General features: G+C 50.6%; 1 protein-coding gene across 1 annotated transcript in view; it reads right to left on the reverse strand.

The window, feature by feature from the left end:
• Window positions 1-485: 485 nt before the first annotated feature.
• LOC138467396 (dentin sialophosphoprotein-like) overlaps window positions 486-17,679 on the reverse strand; it is a 28,392-nt gene continuing 11,198 nt past the window's right edge. Inside the window, exon 2 of the mRNA XM_069607347.1 lies at window positions 486-2,830. Within this exon, the coding sequence (XP_069463448.1) occupies window positions 486-2,830 (2,345 nt within the window). The remainder of the gene's footprint in view (window positions 2,831-17,679) is intronic.

Here is a 17,679-nt window from a genome sequence, read left to right on the forward strand (position 1 = left end):
TCTCTGCAAACTGAGTTTTCTAGACAGCTGTTAGAGATACTGACCTGTCTATTGATTCAGGGCAGGTTTTTATTTCAATACATAAAATAGAGAGATTTCTTTAGGCAGCGATGTTCCGATTTAATTGTTTTCTAGTAAATGAAAGCTTTGTCCTGAACCCTCAATCATTTTTTAACATATGGTGAAGGCGCACCCGGGGTAAACCACATGTACGCGTGGTCATGAGTGTATGCTTTAAAATGTCATATTGAAGTTAAATGCAGCTTTGGCAACTGGACTTGCCAAGGTATGGATCGTTCTTCATTGCAGTAACCATTGACCTTTGGATCTCATCGACAATGGGGAAAATGTTTCATGGTTATTTTTTAAATTGGTTTATTTCTAGTTGTTAATAAATAGTCCTTCTTTGCAAACCTGTGTTTCTTGTCCAGAAAGTGGAGGGACGCTGCTAAATGGGTGTGCCCCAGGTTCATAACAATAACTGTTTAATAAACATTGTGCACGCCTGATTTGGGGTAGGTGGAGAATGCCCCCCACAATCTGGAGGCCCCACAAACTGGAGGTCCCACTGAGATATGGTTTCTGGGATTGCCAGTGTCATTGCTAGTGGCATTGCTAGTATTGCTAGTGGCATTGCTGGTGTCATTGCTAGTGTCATTGCTAGTATTGCTAGTGGCATTGCTGGTGGCATTGCTAGTGGAATTGCTAGTGGCATTGCTGGTGCCCCTGCTGGTGTCATTGCTGGTGGCATTGCCAGTGGCATTGCCGGTGTCATTGCTGGTGTCATTGCTGGTGGCATTGCTGGTGGCATTGCTAGTGGCATTGCCAGTGTCATTGCCAGTGTCATTGCTAGTGGCATTGCTAGTATTGCTGGTGGCATTGCTGGTGTCATTGCTAGTGTCATTGCTAGTGGCATTGCTGGTGGCATTGCTGGTGTCTTTGCTAGTGTCATTGCTAGTGGCATTGCTAGTGGCATTGCCAGTGTCATTGCTGGTGGCATTGCTGGTGGCATTGCCAGTGTCATTGCTAGTGGCATTGCTAGCATTGTTGGTGTCATTGCTGGTGGCATTGCTGGTGGCATTGCTGGTGTCATTGCTAGTGTCATTGCTAGTGGCATTGCTAGTGGCATTGCTGGTGGCATTGCTGGTGTCATTGCTAGTGTCTTTGCCAGTGTCATTGCTAGTGTCATTGCTAGTGGCATTCCTGGTGTCTTTGCCGGTGTCTTTGCCGGTGTCATTGCTAGTGGCATTGCTAGTGTCTTTGCCAGTGTCTTTGCCAGTGTCATTGCCAGTGTCATTGCTATTGCCATTGCTGGTGTCATTGCTGGTGGCATTGCCGGTGTCATTGCCAGTGTCATTGCCAGTGTCATTGCTAGTGGCGTTGCTAGTATTGCTGGTGGCATTGCTAGTGGCATTGCTGGTGTCATTGCCGGTGTCATTGCCGGTGGCATTGCTGGTGGCATTGCTGGTGTCATTGCTGGTGGCATTGCTAGTGTCATTGCCAGTGTCATTGCTAGTGCAATTGCTAGTATTGCTGGTGTCATTGCTGGTGTCATTGCTACTGTCATTGCTAGTGGCATTGCTAATGGCATTGCTGGTGGCATTGCTGGTGTCATTGCCGGTGTCATTGCTGGTGTCATTGCTGGTGTCATTGCTGGTGGCATTGCCAGTGTCATTGCTAGTGGCATTGCTAGTATTGCTGGTGGCATTGCTAGTATTGCTGGTGGCATTGCTGGTGGCATTGCTGGTGGCATTGCCGGTATTGCTGGTGGCATTGCTAGTATTGCTGGTGGCATTGCTAGTGTCATTGCTGGTGGCATTGCTAGTATTGCTGGTGGCATTGCTAGTGGCATTGCTGGTGTCATTGCTGGTGTCATTGCTAGTGTCATTGCCGGTGTCATTGCTAGTATTGCTGGTGGCATTGCTGGTGCCATTGCTGGTGGCATTGCTGGTGCCATTGCTGGTGGCATTGCTATTGGCATTGCTGGTGGCATTGCTAGTGTCATTGCTAGTGTCATTGCTGGTGGCATTGCTAGTGGCATTGCTGGTGGCATTGCTGTTGTCATTGCTAGTATTGCTAGTGGCATTGCTAGTGGCATTGCTGGTGTCATTGCTGGTGTCATTGCTGGTGCCATTGCTGGTGTCATTGCTGGTGTCATTGCTGGTGGCATTGCTAGTATTGCTGGTGGCATTGCTGGTGTCATTGCTGGTGGCATTGCTGGTGTCATTGCCTGTGTCATTGCCGGTGGCATTGCCAGTGTCATTGCTAGTGGCATTGCTAGCATTGCTGGTGTCATTGCTGGTGGCATTGCTGGTGTCATTGCTGGTGGCATTGCCAGTGGCATTGCTAGTATTGCTGGTGTCATTGCTAGTGGCATTGCTGGTGGCATTGCCAGTGTCATTGCTAGTGGCATTGCTAGTATTGCTGATGGCATTGCTAGTGTCATTGCCGGTGGCATTGCCGGTGGCATTGCTGGTGGCATTGCTGGTGTCATTGCCAGTGTCATTGCCGGTGGCATTGCCAGAGTCATTGCTAGTGGCATTGCTAGTATTGCTGGTGGCATTGCTAGCATTGCTGGTGGCATTGCTGGTGGCATTGCTGGTGGCATTGCCAGTGGCATTGCTAGTATTGCCAGTGTCATTGCTAATGGCATTGCTGGTGGCATTGCTAGTGGCATTGCTGGTGGCATTGCCAGTGTCATTGCTAGTGGCATTGCTAGTATTGCTGATGGCATTGCTAGTGTCATTGCTGGTGGCATTGCTGGTGGCATTGCCGGTGTCATTGCCGGTGTCATTGCCGGTGTCATTGCCAGTGTCATTGCAGCAGAGACCTTTTAACTCAAGTTGTGCAGAGGTCACAGTTGTGCTTGGAAGCTGAGAAGACTAGACTTGTGAGATCTCTATATATGAAGCTCAGGATTGGTATCCTCTCGCTAGCCCAACTGTTACACCCGATGTTTCAGATACATGACTATTGTCAAGACACAAGGGAGCATGAAATCCGCACCTGCCAAGTCTGGTAACGTAGAGAACTGCAAGGCAACCTGAGTACATTGAGCAAAGATGCGGCCAATCCTTGAAGGACATTGTATACGTCTAATGAACCTGAGTCGTTATGGAGTAAATGCAAGTGTAGGCGAGCAAGACGTGTGATTTCAGAACTTCTTTAGCATCCATAGATCATCTATTGTTGTGATAAGGTCCGGGGCTCCTCTGAACCTGGGGCGAGAGGCCTAACCAGGGGTTTCCAGAGCCAGTGCTGTCCCTGTGGTGCCTGTAAATTCTTTGTTCCGTCAGTCTTCACATACGTGCCCCTTCCTGATGCCTTCTGCGGCATGCATACCTTCCTCGTTGCTTCAGTCTGTGCATTAGGATGTGCCCCTTCCTGGTACCATCTACGGAATGCTTACCTTCCTAGTTGCTTCAGTCTGTGCGTGATGAGGTGCCCCTTCTGCGGTATGAATACCTTCCTCGTTGCTTCAGTCTGCGCATGAGGATGTGCCCCTTCCTGGTACCTTCTGCGGTATGCATACCTTCCTCGTTGCTTCAGTCTGTACGTGAGGATGTGCCCCTTCCTGGTACCTTCTGCGGTATGCATACCTTCCTCGTTGCTTCAGTCTGCGTGAGGATATGCCCCTTCCTGGTACCTTCTACGGCATGCATACCTTCATCGTTAATGCACAGTCTGTGCGTGAGGGTGTGCCCATTCCTGGTACCTTCTACGGTATGCATACCTTCCTCGTTGCTTCAGTCTGTGCGTGAGGAGGTGCCCCTTCCTGGTACCTTCTGCGGTATGCATACCTTCCTCGTTGCTTCAGTCTGTGCGTGAGGATGTGCCACTTCTTGGTACCTTTTGCGGTATGCATACCTTCCTCGTTGCTTGGTACCTTTTGCGGTATGCATACCTTCCTCGTTGCTTCAGTCTGCATGAGGATGTGCCCCTTCCTGGTACCTTCTGCAGTATGCATACCTTCCTCGTTGCTTCAGTCTGCGCATGAGGATGTGCCCCTTCCTGGTACCTTCTGCGGTATGCATACCTTCCTCGTTGCTTCAGTCTGCGTGAGGATGTGCCCCTTCCTGGTACCTTCTGCGGTATGCATACCTTCCTCGTTGCTTGGTACCTTTTGCGGTATGCATACCTTCCTCGTTGCTTCAGTCTGCGTGAGGATCTGCCCCTTCCTGGTACCTTCTGCGGTATGCATACCTTCCTCGTTGCTTCAGTCTGTACGTGAGGATGTGCCCCTTCCTGGTACCTTCTGTGGTATGCATACCTTCCTCGTTGCTTCACTCTGCGTGAGGATGTCCCCCTTCCTGGTACCTTCTGCGGTATGCATACCTTCCTCGTTGCTTCAGTCTGCATGGGGGTGTGCCCTTTCCTGGTACCTTCTACGGTATGCATACCTTCCTCATTGCTTCATTGTGCATGAGGATGTGCCCCTTCCTGGTACCTTCTGTGGTATGCATACCTTCCTCGTTGCTTCACTCTGCGTGAGGATGTCCCCCTTCCTGGTACCTTCTGCGGTATGCATACCTTCCTCGTTGCTTCAGTCTGCATGGGGGTGTGCCCTTTCCTGGTACCTTCTACGGTATGCATACCTTCCTCGTTGCTTCAGTCTGCGTGAGGATGTGCCCCTTCCTGGTACCTTCTGCGGTATGCATACCTTCCTCGTTGCTTCAGTCTGTGCGGATGTGCCCCTTCCTGGTACCTTCTACAGCATGCATACCTTCATCGTTAATGCACAGTCTGTGCGTGAGGGTGTGTCCCTTCCTGGTGCCTTCTGCAGTATGCATACCTTCCTAATTGCTTCATTGTGCATGAGGATGTGCCCCTTCCTGGTACCTTCTACGGCATGCACACCTTCATCGTTAATGCAGAGTCTGTGCGTGAGGGTGTGCCCCTTCCTGGTACCTTCTACGGTATGCATACCTTCCTCGTTGCTTCGGTCTGTGCGTGAGGAGGTGCCCCTTCCTGGTACCTTCTGCGGTATGCATACCTTCCTCATTGCTTCAGTCTGCGTGAGGATGTACCCCTTCCTGGTACCTTCTGCGGTATGCATACCTTCCTCATTGCTTCAGTCTGCGTGAGGATGTACCCCTTCCTGGTACCTTCTGCGGCATGCATACCTTTCTCGTTGCTTCAGTCTGTGAGTGAGGATGTGCCCCTTCCTGGTACCTTCTACGGTATGCATACCTTGATCGTTAATGCACAGTCTGTGCGTGAGGGTGTGCCCCTTCCTAGTACCTTCTGCGGTATGCATACCTTCCTCGTTGCTTCAGTCTGCGTGAGGATGTGCCCCTTCCTGGTACCTTCTGCGGTATGCATACCTTCCTCATTGCTTCAGTCTGCGCATGAGGATGTGCCCCTTCCTGGTACCTTCTGCGGTATGAATACCTTCCTCATTGCTTCAGTCTGTGCGTGAGGATGTGCCCCTTCCTGGTACCTTCTGCGGTATGCATACCTTCCTCATTGCTACAGTGTGCATGAGGATGTGCCCCTTCCTGGTACCTTCTACGGCATGCATACCTTCATCGTTAATGCACAGTCTGTGCGGTAGGGTGTGCCCATTCCTGGTACCTTCTACGGTATGCATACCTTCCTCGTTGCTTCAGTCTGTGCGTGAGGAGGTGCCCCTTCCTGGTACCTTCTGCGGTATGCATACCTTCCTCGTTGCTTCAGTCTGTGCGTGAGGATGTCCCCCTTCCTGGTACCTTCTACGGTATGCATACCTTCCTCGTTGCTTCAGTCTGCGTGAGGATGTGCCCCTTGCTGGTACCTTCTGCGGTATGCAGACCTTCCTCATTGCTTCAGTGTGCATGAGGATGTGCCCCTTCCTGGTACCTTCTACGGCATGCATACCTTCATCGTTAATGCACAGTCTGTACGTGAGGGTGTGCCCATTCCTCTACCTTCTACGGTATGCATACCTTCCTGGTTGCTTCAGACTGTGCATGAGGATGTGCCCCTTCTTGGTACCTTTTGCGGTATGCATACTTTCCTCGTTGCTTGGTACCTTTTGCGGTATGCATACCTTCCTCGTTGCTTCAGTCTGTGCGTGAGGATGTGCCCCTTCCTGGTACCTTCTGCTGTATGCATACCTTCCTCGTTGCTTCAGTCTGCGTGAAGATGTGCCCCTTCCTGGTACCTTCTGCGGTATGCATACCTTCCTCATTGCTTCAGTCTGCGTGAGGGTGTGCCCCTTCCTGGTACCTTCTACGGTATGCATACCTTCCTTGTTGCTTCAGTCTGCGTGAGGATGTGCCCCTTCCTGGTACCTTCTGCAGTATGCTTACCTTCCTCTTTGCTTCAGTCTGCGTGAGGATGTGCCCCTTCCTGGTACCTTCTGCAGTATGCATACCTTCCTCGTTGCTTGGTACCTTTTGCGGTATGCATACCTTCCTCGTTGCTTAAGTCTGCATGAGGATGTGCCCCTTCCTGGTACCTTCTGCGGTATGCATACCTTCCTCGTTGTTTGGTACCTTTTGCGGTATGCATACCTTCCTCGTTGCTTCAGTCTGTGCGTGAGGATGTCCCCCTTCCTGGTACCTTCTACGGTATGCATACCTTCCTCGTTGCTTCAGTCTGCGTGAGGATGTGCCCCTTCCTGGTACCTTCTGCGGTATGCATACCTTCCTCGTTGCTTGGAACCTTTTGCGGTATGCATACCTTCCTCGTTGCTTCAGTCTGTGCGTGAGGATGTCCCCCTTCCTGGTACCTTCTGCGGTATGCATACCTTCCTTGTTGCTTGGTACCTTTTGCGGTATGTATACCTTCCTCGTTGCTTTAGTCTGCGTGAGGATGTCCCCCTTCCTGGTACCTTCTACGGTATGCATACCTTCCTCGTTGCTTCAGTCTGCGTGAGGGTGTGCCCCTTCCTGGTACCTTCTGCAGTATGCATACCTTCCTCGTTGCTTGGTACCTTTTGCGGTATGTATACCTTCCTCGTTGCTTCAGTCTGCGTGAGGATGTCCCCCTTCCTGGTACCTTCTACGGTATGCATACCTTCCTCGTTGCTTCAGTCTGCGTGAGGGTGTGCCCCTTCCTGGTACCTTCTGCAGTATGCATACCTTCCTCGTTGCTTCAGTCTGCATGAGGATGTGCCCCTTCCTGGTACCTTCTGCGGTATGCATACCTTCCTCGTTGTTTGGTACCTTTTGCGGTATGCATACCTTCCTCGTTGCTTCAGTCTGTGCGTGAGGATGTCCCCCTTCCTGGTACCTTCTACGGTATGCATACCTTCCTCGTTGCTTCAGTCTGCATGAGGATGTGCCCCTTCCTGGTACCTTCTGCGGTATGCATACCTTCCTTGTTGCTTGGTACCTTTTGCGGTATGCATACCTTCCTCGTTGCTTCAGTCTGTGCGTGAGGATGTCCCCCTTCCTGGTACCTTCTGCGGTATGCATACCTTCCTCGTTGCTTGGTACCTTTTGCGGTATGTATACCTTCCTCGTTGCTTCAGTCTGCGTGAGGATGTCCCCCTTCCTGGTACCTTCTACGGTATGCATACCCTCCTCGTTGCTTCAGTCTGCGTGCGGGTGTGCCCCTTCCTGGTACCTTCTGCAGTATGCTTACCTTCCTCGTTGCTTCAGTCTGCGTGAGGATGTGCCCCTTGCTGGTACCTTCTGCAGTTTGCATACCTTCCTCGTTGCTTCAGTCTGCGTGAGGGTGTGCCCCTTCCTGGTACCTTCTACGGTATGCATACCTTCCTCGTTGCTTCAGTCTGCGTGAGGATGTGCCCCTTCCTGGTACCTTCTGCGGTATGCATACCTTCCTCGTTGCTTGGTACCTTTTGCGGTATGCATACCTTCCTCGTTGCTTCAGTCTGTGCGTGAGGATGTCCCCCTTCCTGGTACCTTCTGCGGTATGCATACCTTCCTCGTTGCTTGGTACCTTTTGCGGTATGTATACCTTCCTCGTTGCTTCAGTCTGCGTGAGGATGTCCCCCTTCCTGGTACCTTCTACGGTATGCATACCTTCCTCGTTGCTTCAGTCTGCGTGAGGGTGTGCCCCTTCCTGGTACCTTCTGCAGTATGCATACCTTCCTCGTTGCTTCACTCTGCATGAGGATGTGCCCCTTCCTGGTACCTTCTGCGGTATGCATACCTTCCTCGTTGTTTGGTACCTTTTGCGGTATGCATACCTTCCTCGTTGCTTCAGTCTGTGCGTGAGGATGTCCCCCTTCCTGGTACCTTCTACGGTATGCATACCTTCCTCGTTGCTTCAGTCTGCGTGAGGATGTGCCCCTTCCTGGTACCTTCTGCGGTATGCATACCTTCCTCGTTGCTTGGTACCTTTTGCGGTATGCATACCTTCCTCGTTGCTTCAGTCTGTGCGTGAGGATGTCCCCCTTCCTGGTACCTTCTGCGGTATGCATACCTTCCTCGTTGCTTGGTACCTTTTGCGGTATGTATACCTTCCTCGTTGCTTCAGTCTGCGTGAGGATGTCCCCCTTCCTGGTACCTTCTACGGTATGCATACCCTCCTCGTTGCTTCAGTCTGCGTGAGGGTGTGCCCCTTCCTGGTACCTTCTACGGTATGCATACCCTCCTCGTTGCTTCAGTCTGCGTGAGGGTGTGCCCCTTCCTGGTACCTTCTGCAGTATGCTTACCTTCCTCGTTGCTTCAGTCTGCGTGAGGATGTGCCCCTTGCTGGTACCTTCTACGGTATGCATACCTTCCTCGTTGCTTCAGTCTGCGTGAGGATGTGCCCCTTCCTGGTATCTTCTGCAGTATGCTTACCTTCCTCGTTGCTTCAGTCTGCGTGAGGATGTGCCCCTTCCTGGTACCTTCTGCAGTATGCATACCTTCCTCGTTGCTTGGTACCTTTTGCGGTATGCATACCTTCCTCGTTGCTTCAGTCTGCATGAGGATGTGCCCCTTCCTGTTACCTTCTGCAGTATGCATACCTTCCTCGTTGCTTGGTACCTTTTGCGGTATGCATACCTTCCTCGTTGCTTAAGTCTGCATGAGGATGTGCCCCTTCCTGGTACCTTCTGCGGTATGCATACCTTCCTCGTTGTTTGGTACCTTTTGCGGTATGCATACCTTCCTCGTTGCTTCAGTCTGTGCGTGAGGATGTCCCCCTTCCTGGTACCTTCTACGGTATGCATACCTTCCTCGTTGCTTCAGTCTGCGTGAGGATGTGCCCCTTCCTGGTACCTTCTGCGGTATGCATACCTTCCTCGTTGCTTGGTACCTTTTGCGGTATGCATACCTTCCTCGTTGCTTCAGTCTGTGCGTGAGGATGTCCCCCTTCCTGGTACCTTCTGCGGTATGCATACCTTCCTCGTTGCTTGGTACCTTTTGCGGTATGTATACCTTCCTCGTTGCTTCAGTCTGCGTGAGGATGTCTCCCTTCCTGGTACCTTCTACGGTATGCATACCTTCCTCGTTGCTTCAGTCTGCGTGAGGGTGTGCCCCTTCCTGGTACCTTCTGCAGTATGCATACCTTCCTCGTTGCTTCAGTCTGCATGAGGATGTGCCCCTTCCTGGTACCTTCTGCGGTATGCATACCTTCCTCGTTGTTTGGTACCTTTTGCGGTATGCATACCTTCCTCGTTGCTTCAGTCTGTGCGTGAGGATGTCCCCCTTCCTGGTACCTTCTACGGTATGCATACCTTCCTCGTTGCTTCAGTCTGCGTGAGGATGTGCCCCTTCCTGGTACCTTCTGCGGTGTGCATACCTTCCTCGTTGCTTGGTACCTTTTGCGGTATGTATACCTTCCTCGTTGCTTCAGTCTGCGTGAGGATGTCCCCCTTCCTGGTACCTTCTACGGTATGCATACCTTCCTCGTTGCTTCAGTCTGCGTGAGGGTGTGCCCCTTCCTGGTACCTTCTGCAGTATGCATACCTTCCTCGTTGCTTCAGTCTGCATGAGGATGTGCCCCTTCCTGGTACCTTCTGCGGTATGCATACCTTCCTCGTTGTTTGGTACCTTTTGCGGTATGCATACCTTCCTCGTTGCTTCAGTCTGTGCGTGAGGATGTCCCCCTTCCTGGTACCTTCTACGGTATGCATACCTTCCTCGTTGCTTCAGTCTGCATGAGGATGTGCCCCTTCCTGGTACCTTCTGCGGTATGCATACCTTCCTTGTTGCTTGGTACCTTTTGCGGTATGCATACCTTCCTCGTTGCTTCAGTCTGTGCGTGAGGATGTCCCCCTTCCTGGTACCTTCTGCGGTATGCATACCTTCCTCGTTGCTTGGTACCTTTTGCGGTATGTATACCTTCCTCGTTGCTTCAGTCTGCGTGAGGATGTCCCCCTTCCTGGTACCTTCTAAGGTATGCATACCCTCCTCGTTGCTTCAGTCTGCGTGAGGGTGTGCCCCTTCCTGGTACCTTCTGCAGTATGCTTACCTTCCTCGTTGCTTCAGTCTGCGTGAGGATGTGCCCCTTGCTGGTACCTTCTGCAGTTTGCATACCTTCCTCGTTGCTTCAGTCTGCGTGAGGGTGTGCCCCTTCCTGGTACCTTCTACGGTATGCATACCTTCCTCGTTGCTTCAGTCTGCGTGAGGATGTGCCCCTTCCTGGTACCTTCTGCGGTATGCATACCTTCCTCGTTGCTTGGTACCTTTTGCGGTATGCATACCTTCCTCGTTGCTTCAGTCTGTGCGTGAGGATGTCCCCCTTCCTGGTACCTTCTGCGGTATGCATACCTTCCTCGTTGCTTGGTACCTTTTGCGGTATGTATACCTTCCTCGTTGCTTCAGTCTGCGTGAGGATGTCCCCCTTCCTGGTACCTTCTACGGTATGCATACCTTCCTCGTTGCTTCAGTCTGCGTGAGGGTGTGCCCCTTCCTGGTACCTTCTGCAGTATGCATACCTTCCTCGTTGCTTCACTCTGCATGAGGATGTGCCCCTTCCTGGTACCTTCTGCGGTATGCATACCTTCCTCGTTGTTTGGTACCTTTTGCGGTATGCATACCTTCCTCGTTGCTTCAGTCTGTGCGTGAGGATGTCCCCCTTCCTGGTACCTTCTACGGTATGCATACCTTCCTCGTTGCTTCAGTCTGCGTGAGGATGTGCCCCTTCCTGGTACCTTCTGCGGTATGCATACCTTCCTCATTGCTTGGTACCTTTTGCGGTATGCATACCTTCCTCGTTGCTTCAGTCTGTGCGTGAGGATGTCCCCCTTCCTGGTACCTTCTGCGGTATGCATACCTTCCTCGTTGCTTGGTACCTTTTGCGGTATGTATACCTTCCTCGTTGCTTCAGTCTGCGTGAGGATGTCCCCCTTCCTGGTACCTTCTACGGTATGCATACCTTCCTCGTTGCTTCAGTCTGCGTGAGGGTGTGCCCCTTCCTGGTACCTTCTGCAGTTTGGATACCTTCCTCGTTGCTTCAGTCTGCGTGAGGGTGTGCCCCTTCCTGGTACCTTCTGCGGTATGCATACCTTCCTCGTTGCTTGGTACCTTTTGCGGTATGCATACCTTCCTCGTTGCTTCAGTCTGTGCGTGAGGATGTCCCCCTTCCTGGTACCTTCTGCGGTATGCATACCTTCCTCGTTGCTTGGTACCTTTTGCGGTATGTATACCTTCCTCGTTGCTTCAGTCTGCGTGAGGATGTGCCCCTTCCTGGTACATTCTGTGGTATGCATACCTTCCTCGTTGCTTGGTACCTTTTGCGGTATGCATACCTTCCTCGTTGCTTCAGTCTGTGCGTGAGGATGTCCCCCTTCCTGGTACCTTCTACGGTATGCATACCTTCCTCGTTGCTTCAGTCTGCGTGAGGACGTGCCCCTTCCTGGTACCTTCTGTGGTATGCATACCTTCCTCGTTGCTTGGTACCTTTTGCGGTATGCATACCTTCCTCGTTGCTTCAGTCTGTGCGTGAGGATGTCCCCCTTCCTGGTACCTTCTACGGTATGCATACCTTCCTCGTTGCTTCAGTCTGCGTGAGGGTGTGCTCCTTGCTGGTACCTTCTGCAGTTTCCATACCTTCCTCGTTGCTTCAGTCTGCGTGAGGATGTGCCCCTTCCTAGTAGTTTCCACGGCATGTGTACGTTTCTCGATGAGTCACAGTCTATGCAGGCAGGTGTGGCCCTTGGTAGCATATATTGAGCATCTACCTCTCATTCTATGCGCAGTTGTGCACCTTCCTGGTAGATTCTACGGAACATTTACCTTCCAGTCTATGTGCAGTTGTGCGATTCAGTCTATGTTCAGATCTGTGCTCCTTCCTGGTAGTGTCTATGAGATGTGCACCTTCCAGGTAGCCTCTGTGGCATGTGCACCTTCCTGGTTATTCTATGGAACATGTACCTTTCTCTTTGCTTCTCAGTCTGTGTGCAGATGTGCACCTTCCTGGTAGCTTCTATGGAACATGTACCTTACTCCTTGCTTCTCAGTCTGTGTGCAGAGGTGCACCTTCCTGGTTATTCTATGGAACATGTACCTTACTCCTTGCTTCTCAGTCTGTGTGCAGATGTGCACCTTCCTGGTAGCTTCTATGGAACATGTACCTTTCTCTTTGCTTCTCAGTCTGTGTGCAGATGTGCACCTTCCTGGTAGCTTCTATGGAACATGTACCTTACTCCTTGCTTCTCAGTCTGTGTGCAGATGTGCACCTTCCTGGTTATTCTATGGAACATGTACCTTACTCCTTGCTTCTCAGTCTGTGTGCAGATGTGCACCTTCCTGGTAGTTTCTATGGAACATGTACCTTACTCCTTGCTTCTCAGTCTGTGTGCAGATGTGCACCTTCCTGGTTATTCTATGGAACATGTACCTTTCTCTTTGCTTCTCAGTCTGTGTGCAGATGTGCACCTTCCTGGTAGCTTCTATGGAACATGTACCTTACTCCTTGCTTCTCAGTCTGTGTGCAGATGTGCACCTTCCTGGTTATTCTATGGAACATGTACCTTTCTCTTTGCTTCTCAGTCTGTGTGCAGATGTGCACCTTCCTGGTAGCTTCTATGGAACATGTATCTTACTCCTTGCTTCTCAGTCTGTGTGCAGATGTGCACCTTCCTGGTAGCTTCTATGGAACATGTACCTTACTCATTGCTTCTCAGTCTGTGTGCAGATGTGCACCTTCCTGGTAGCTTCTATGGAACGTGTACCTTACTCATTGCTTCTCAGACTGTGTGCAGATGTGCACCTTCCTGGTAGCTTCTATGGAACATGTACCTTACTCATTGCTTCTCAGTCTGTGTGCAGATGTGCACCTTCCTGGTAGCTTCTATGGAACATGTACCTTACTCATTGCTTCTCAGACTGTGTGCAGATGTGCACCTTCCTGGTAGCTTCTATGGAACATGTACCTTACTCCTTGCTTCTCAGTCTGTGTGCAGATGTGCACCTTCCTGGTAGCTTCTATGGAACATGTACCTTACTCCTTGCTTCTCAGTCTGTGTGCAGATGTGCACCTTCCTGGTAGCTTCTATGGAACATGTACCTTTCTCTTTGCTTCTCAGTCTGTGTGCAGATGTGCACCTTCCTGGTAGCTTCTATACCATCTGGACCATCCTCATCGTTTCACACTCTATGTGCAGATGTGCCCCTTCCTGGTAACTTCTATACCATCTGGAATATCCTCATTTCACACTCTTATGGGCAAATGTGAAACGTCTTGATAGTTTCTATGGCATGTGTACAGTCATTTCTGCTTCACAGTCTATGTGCAGGAAGTGAAAGCCCTTCCTGGCAACTAAGTGCTGGCACTGGGACCCCATGTTTCATGGCATCAGTTCATTCAGGTGGTGTGTGCTTTGCCCCTCGGCTGTCTTCATGATATATGATATGACATGGCAGTTATAACGCGCCTATACACAAGTGTTTGAAGGCGTGAGGAGGCAAGGGGGGGGGAACAGAGGGAAGACAAAGACAACGATCCTACTAGGCCAGGTGACCTTGAGATCGCGCAAGGGGAGGGGGGAAAGGGGAAAGTGCGGAGGGCAAGGGGTAGGGGCGGTGCAATATATAGGATCAAGTCAAAAATAAAAGTGCAGCCAGCTTGTGGCAAGTGCAGGGGTAAGTGCAGACATCAAGTGATAAGAACTGGTAGGGGACTGTAGGGATACAGAAATAGCCCCCAAGTGAATGGGTTGCCAGGGAGGCAGTGCAGGTGAGCAACTGGCGGGGGAGGAGACCTTGGCCCGAGGTCAGAGGGTAGCCAGGTGACCAGTGCAATTTCAGTTAGTTCAGCAGGGGAGAGGAGGAGAGAAAGCAGAAGCAAAGAGGAACGTCTTGAGGTGCTTCTGGAACCAGAGATGGTTCTCCTCAGGGAGGCTGTTCCAGAAGGAGGCCGCAGCCTAAGAAAGAGATCTACCATCAACTAGTTGCTTGGAGAAGCGACTGACCCTAAGGGAGTTGGAGCGGATGACTGAGGAGCTCGAGAAGGAAGATATTTAGGAAGAAAGAGTTGAAGGTATTGAGGTCCCAGGCCCCAGAAGCCACTGGGAGCCAATGCAGAGATTTCAGTCCTGGAGAGATACGATCCCTGGGCTTGAGTCCAAGGACAAGTCTCGCAGTCCTGTTCTGGATGAGTTGCAGAGGGCAGAGAGTAGGAGCAGGCAGATTTAGAAAGAGACTGTTGCAATAGTCCAGCCTGGAGAGAACCAGAGCTCTGGAGACAGTGAGCTTCTGGGGGAAGGAAAGGAAGGGAAGAATACCTCTGAGGAGGTGCAGATGGAAGTGTGAATTGAGAGCATGTATAAACTGTTAAGTGTGAGTCAAAGTGGTCATGTTGAGGTACATATCAAATCCTCGCACATTCGAAAGTATTTGACGGGAAAGCAAAACAACAATCAGGAAGTGAAATTTAGAGCATCATGGTAAAGAGGGGTCCTGAGTCAGGTGAGGGGAAACCTGAAGACCAGAGAGAGAAACCCAGACCTACAACACGAGAAGCCTGATTTGAAATATTGGAAGTCCCAGACATGTGATAAATCTTTTTTGTTGTTGCTTGGAACCAAGATGAGGGGAGCCGACAAAGAAACTGTCTTGGAAATCAAGGCAAGGAAAGCCTGACCAGATTCTGTTGTAGAAATAATTATGTCAAGGAAAAACTAATATTGTGAATCGTACCAAGTGGTTTGAAGTGTACGGATCCTGTGAAATGTATGAGCCAGCCACCCGACAGGAACCCTTTAAACCCCCCATGATGTGAAAGTGCGGAAAGGAGTGACCCTTGCCTAACACGGACCTCCTGACATTTCCTTTGAACACTGATTTTCCTTTTGAACTACATGTCCACTTTTCATATGTTTTTGTATTAGAGTAAGGGCAGGAATTAGTTTTCTTTTAGTATAGGCCATTTGTATTTGTCTAGCACCGACCTAGACTGTGTTCTTTTATATTGATGGTTGAGATCACTCCCATGTTAGTTATAGGGCTAGATACAATGCTCTCCCACCTATCTGAACATTTAATACAGGTTTCTAAACTGTTCTCTTGTGTCCGTGTCATACTTGCGATACCGAGCCTCTTTCACACTGCCATGACCTCGGAACCCTCCTTTGCCCCACTACCATTCCACACCCAACTTTCAATGACTGTCCACCTAACACTCTATACACTCGCTCTGTGCATACAATACAGGTCAAATTGGCACAGGTCAGGGGTCACCTGTGAGCAGTAGCACCACGACAAGGTTTTGACCTCTGCTACTGGACATTCACACCACTCACTCCTCACTCAGGGGTTCCCCTCGTCTCCAATCAATAAGCTGTCCAACAGACACGTGTGTTCCATAGCAAGTCGAAGAACAATCTGCGAGGGAAACGCCCCCATCTCCCCCTAAAGCTGAGACGTCTACATGGCAGAGGTAACTAGGAAAAGCAGAACGCACATGGGACTCTGTTGCGTATGACTTACGACTCAGTGCCCGTAAAACCCTCATTCAGACCTCACTCACACCAGCCATAGCCCAGCGTTCCGGAGTACACACACTCACACTGGCAGAGGGGGCAGTCCAAGGCTGGCAGACTCTCCTACCTAGAAAACAGGTCATGGGGCAAACCGTAGCCCGATGCTGAATTCTCCCAACCCAAATGGGGGTGGGCAAGCTGAAATGGCTTGGCGAGGAGGGGAGAAGCCCAAAGTGAGGGTGTTTCTCCCAGAGTCTGGCAGCGTTGGTCTGCCCCAGGACTGCAATCACCCTCCCTCATGCCAGCAGTTTTATAGGCAGTAGGGAGTGACGTCACAAGGGTCTGTGAGGGCAGGAGATGATGTCACAAGAGGCTGAAAGGGAAGTGAGGGGTGATTGATTGCCAAGGAAAGCCAGGTGACGTCAGGAGTGATGTCATAAGCAATAAGTAAACTGCAGACTGCTAGCTGACACAGCTGTTCCATTTCATACATTTTATTGTTATCATTATTATTATTTCACAATGAGATATATTGTGAATATACCGAGAGATTCATTTTATACATTATGTAATTACAGAATACAAGGAATTCCAAATAAGAACTCGCATTCCAAAAGGTGTTTAACCATTTCTTTCTGCAACCCTCTCCTTCAGACGATCCTCATCCCTAACCATGGAGGGCTTACAGATGTGGAAGCATTTCTCCTTTGCAGCACCTCAAAAGGAATCAAACCAGTGGTAGAAAGTGTAGCCAACCTATAAGCATAGACTACTTTATCCACAAATAATTCTTCCCACTCCTTACCTTCTCTGCTGCCATGCGAGCACTCTGCATGAGTGTCCTATTAAAGCGTTCTACCTAGGGGAACAGCGGAGAGTGCCCTTGAGGTTTGTGTATCCAGAGGGGAGCCTCATATGCTGTACTGCGTGGATGGGTGCTCTGGGACTGTGCAATACAGCCTTATAGTGTTAGTGTGTACTGGGGAGTGGGTGTCCAGCTGATCTTCCCCTGCCATGTGTGGGTAGCCTGGTGGATGCATGCAGTAGAAGGTAGAATGCTGACCAGGCTAGTGAGATCTGCAGACAGCTGAGAGGCTGTGGTAGTAGCCACTGTAATGTAGTTCTCATAGGCTAGGGGCAGAGCCACACTGCAGCCACAATCAAGAGATGATACTCATCGCAGCCATGTTTGGGGAGGTGGCCTGGTGAAGGATCTGATTGGTTGGCATTCAAGCAAGGGCCCATAAGGCTGTCCGGCTAGGACTTTGGTCCCTGCGCTAGGGCACAGGAGTGCCCACTGATGATTGAGACATCACCAATGAATGTGGGTATTCTTGCCCGAGAGCCAGAATGGTAATCTTGTGGTTGCGGAACAGCAGATCATGTCTTATTACATTTAGAAGAAAGATCAGCTGAAGTTGATTGCCAATATCACTTGTGGAAATCGAGTGGAATTGAACAGATCTTGTATGGCGTCAAAGATCCAGGGCCCTAAAGGTACATACATCCACCAAATGTGGCAGAGAGAAACACCTGGCGGTCGTCTGCAACTCTCCACCTGGACAGCCACAGGAGTACAATCTCACACTCTCCAAACAAGAGCCTAGCATGCACAGCACTGGTGCAAGAAGAGATACAGGTGTGAGGCGACACCTTGTAAGACATGTCAGGCAAGTTACAGGAAGGTCTACATCGCCCTCACCCTCCAAGGTGGTGACCCAGCATGACTATGCTCACGTGATGAAAGGAGGGAAGACTTCACCTGAGGGTGACATCAACCTGCTAGTAGGAGATCACCAGGCCAAATTTCTCATCAACATTGGTGCCACCCTAAATACCATGCGCGTATCAGAATATCACAAGATAATGTCTTCTCC

The sequence above is a fragment of the Ambystoma mexicanum genome, chromosome 4q (genome assembly GCF_040938575.1).
Source record: "Ambystoma mexicanum isolate Mex_15411 chromosome 4q, UKY_AmexF1_1, whole genome shotgun sequence".
In the NCBI taxonomy this organism is placed as follows: Eukaryota; Metazoa; Chordata; class Amphibia; order Caudata; family Ambystomatidae; genus Ambystoma; species Ambystoma mexicanum.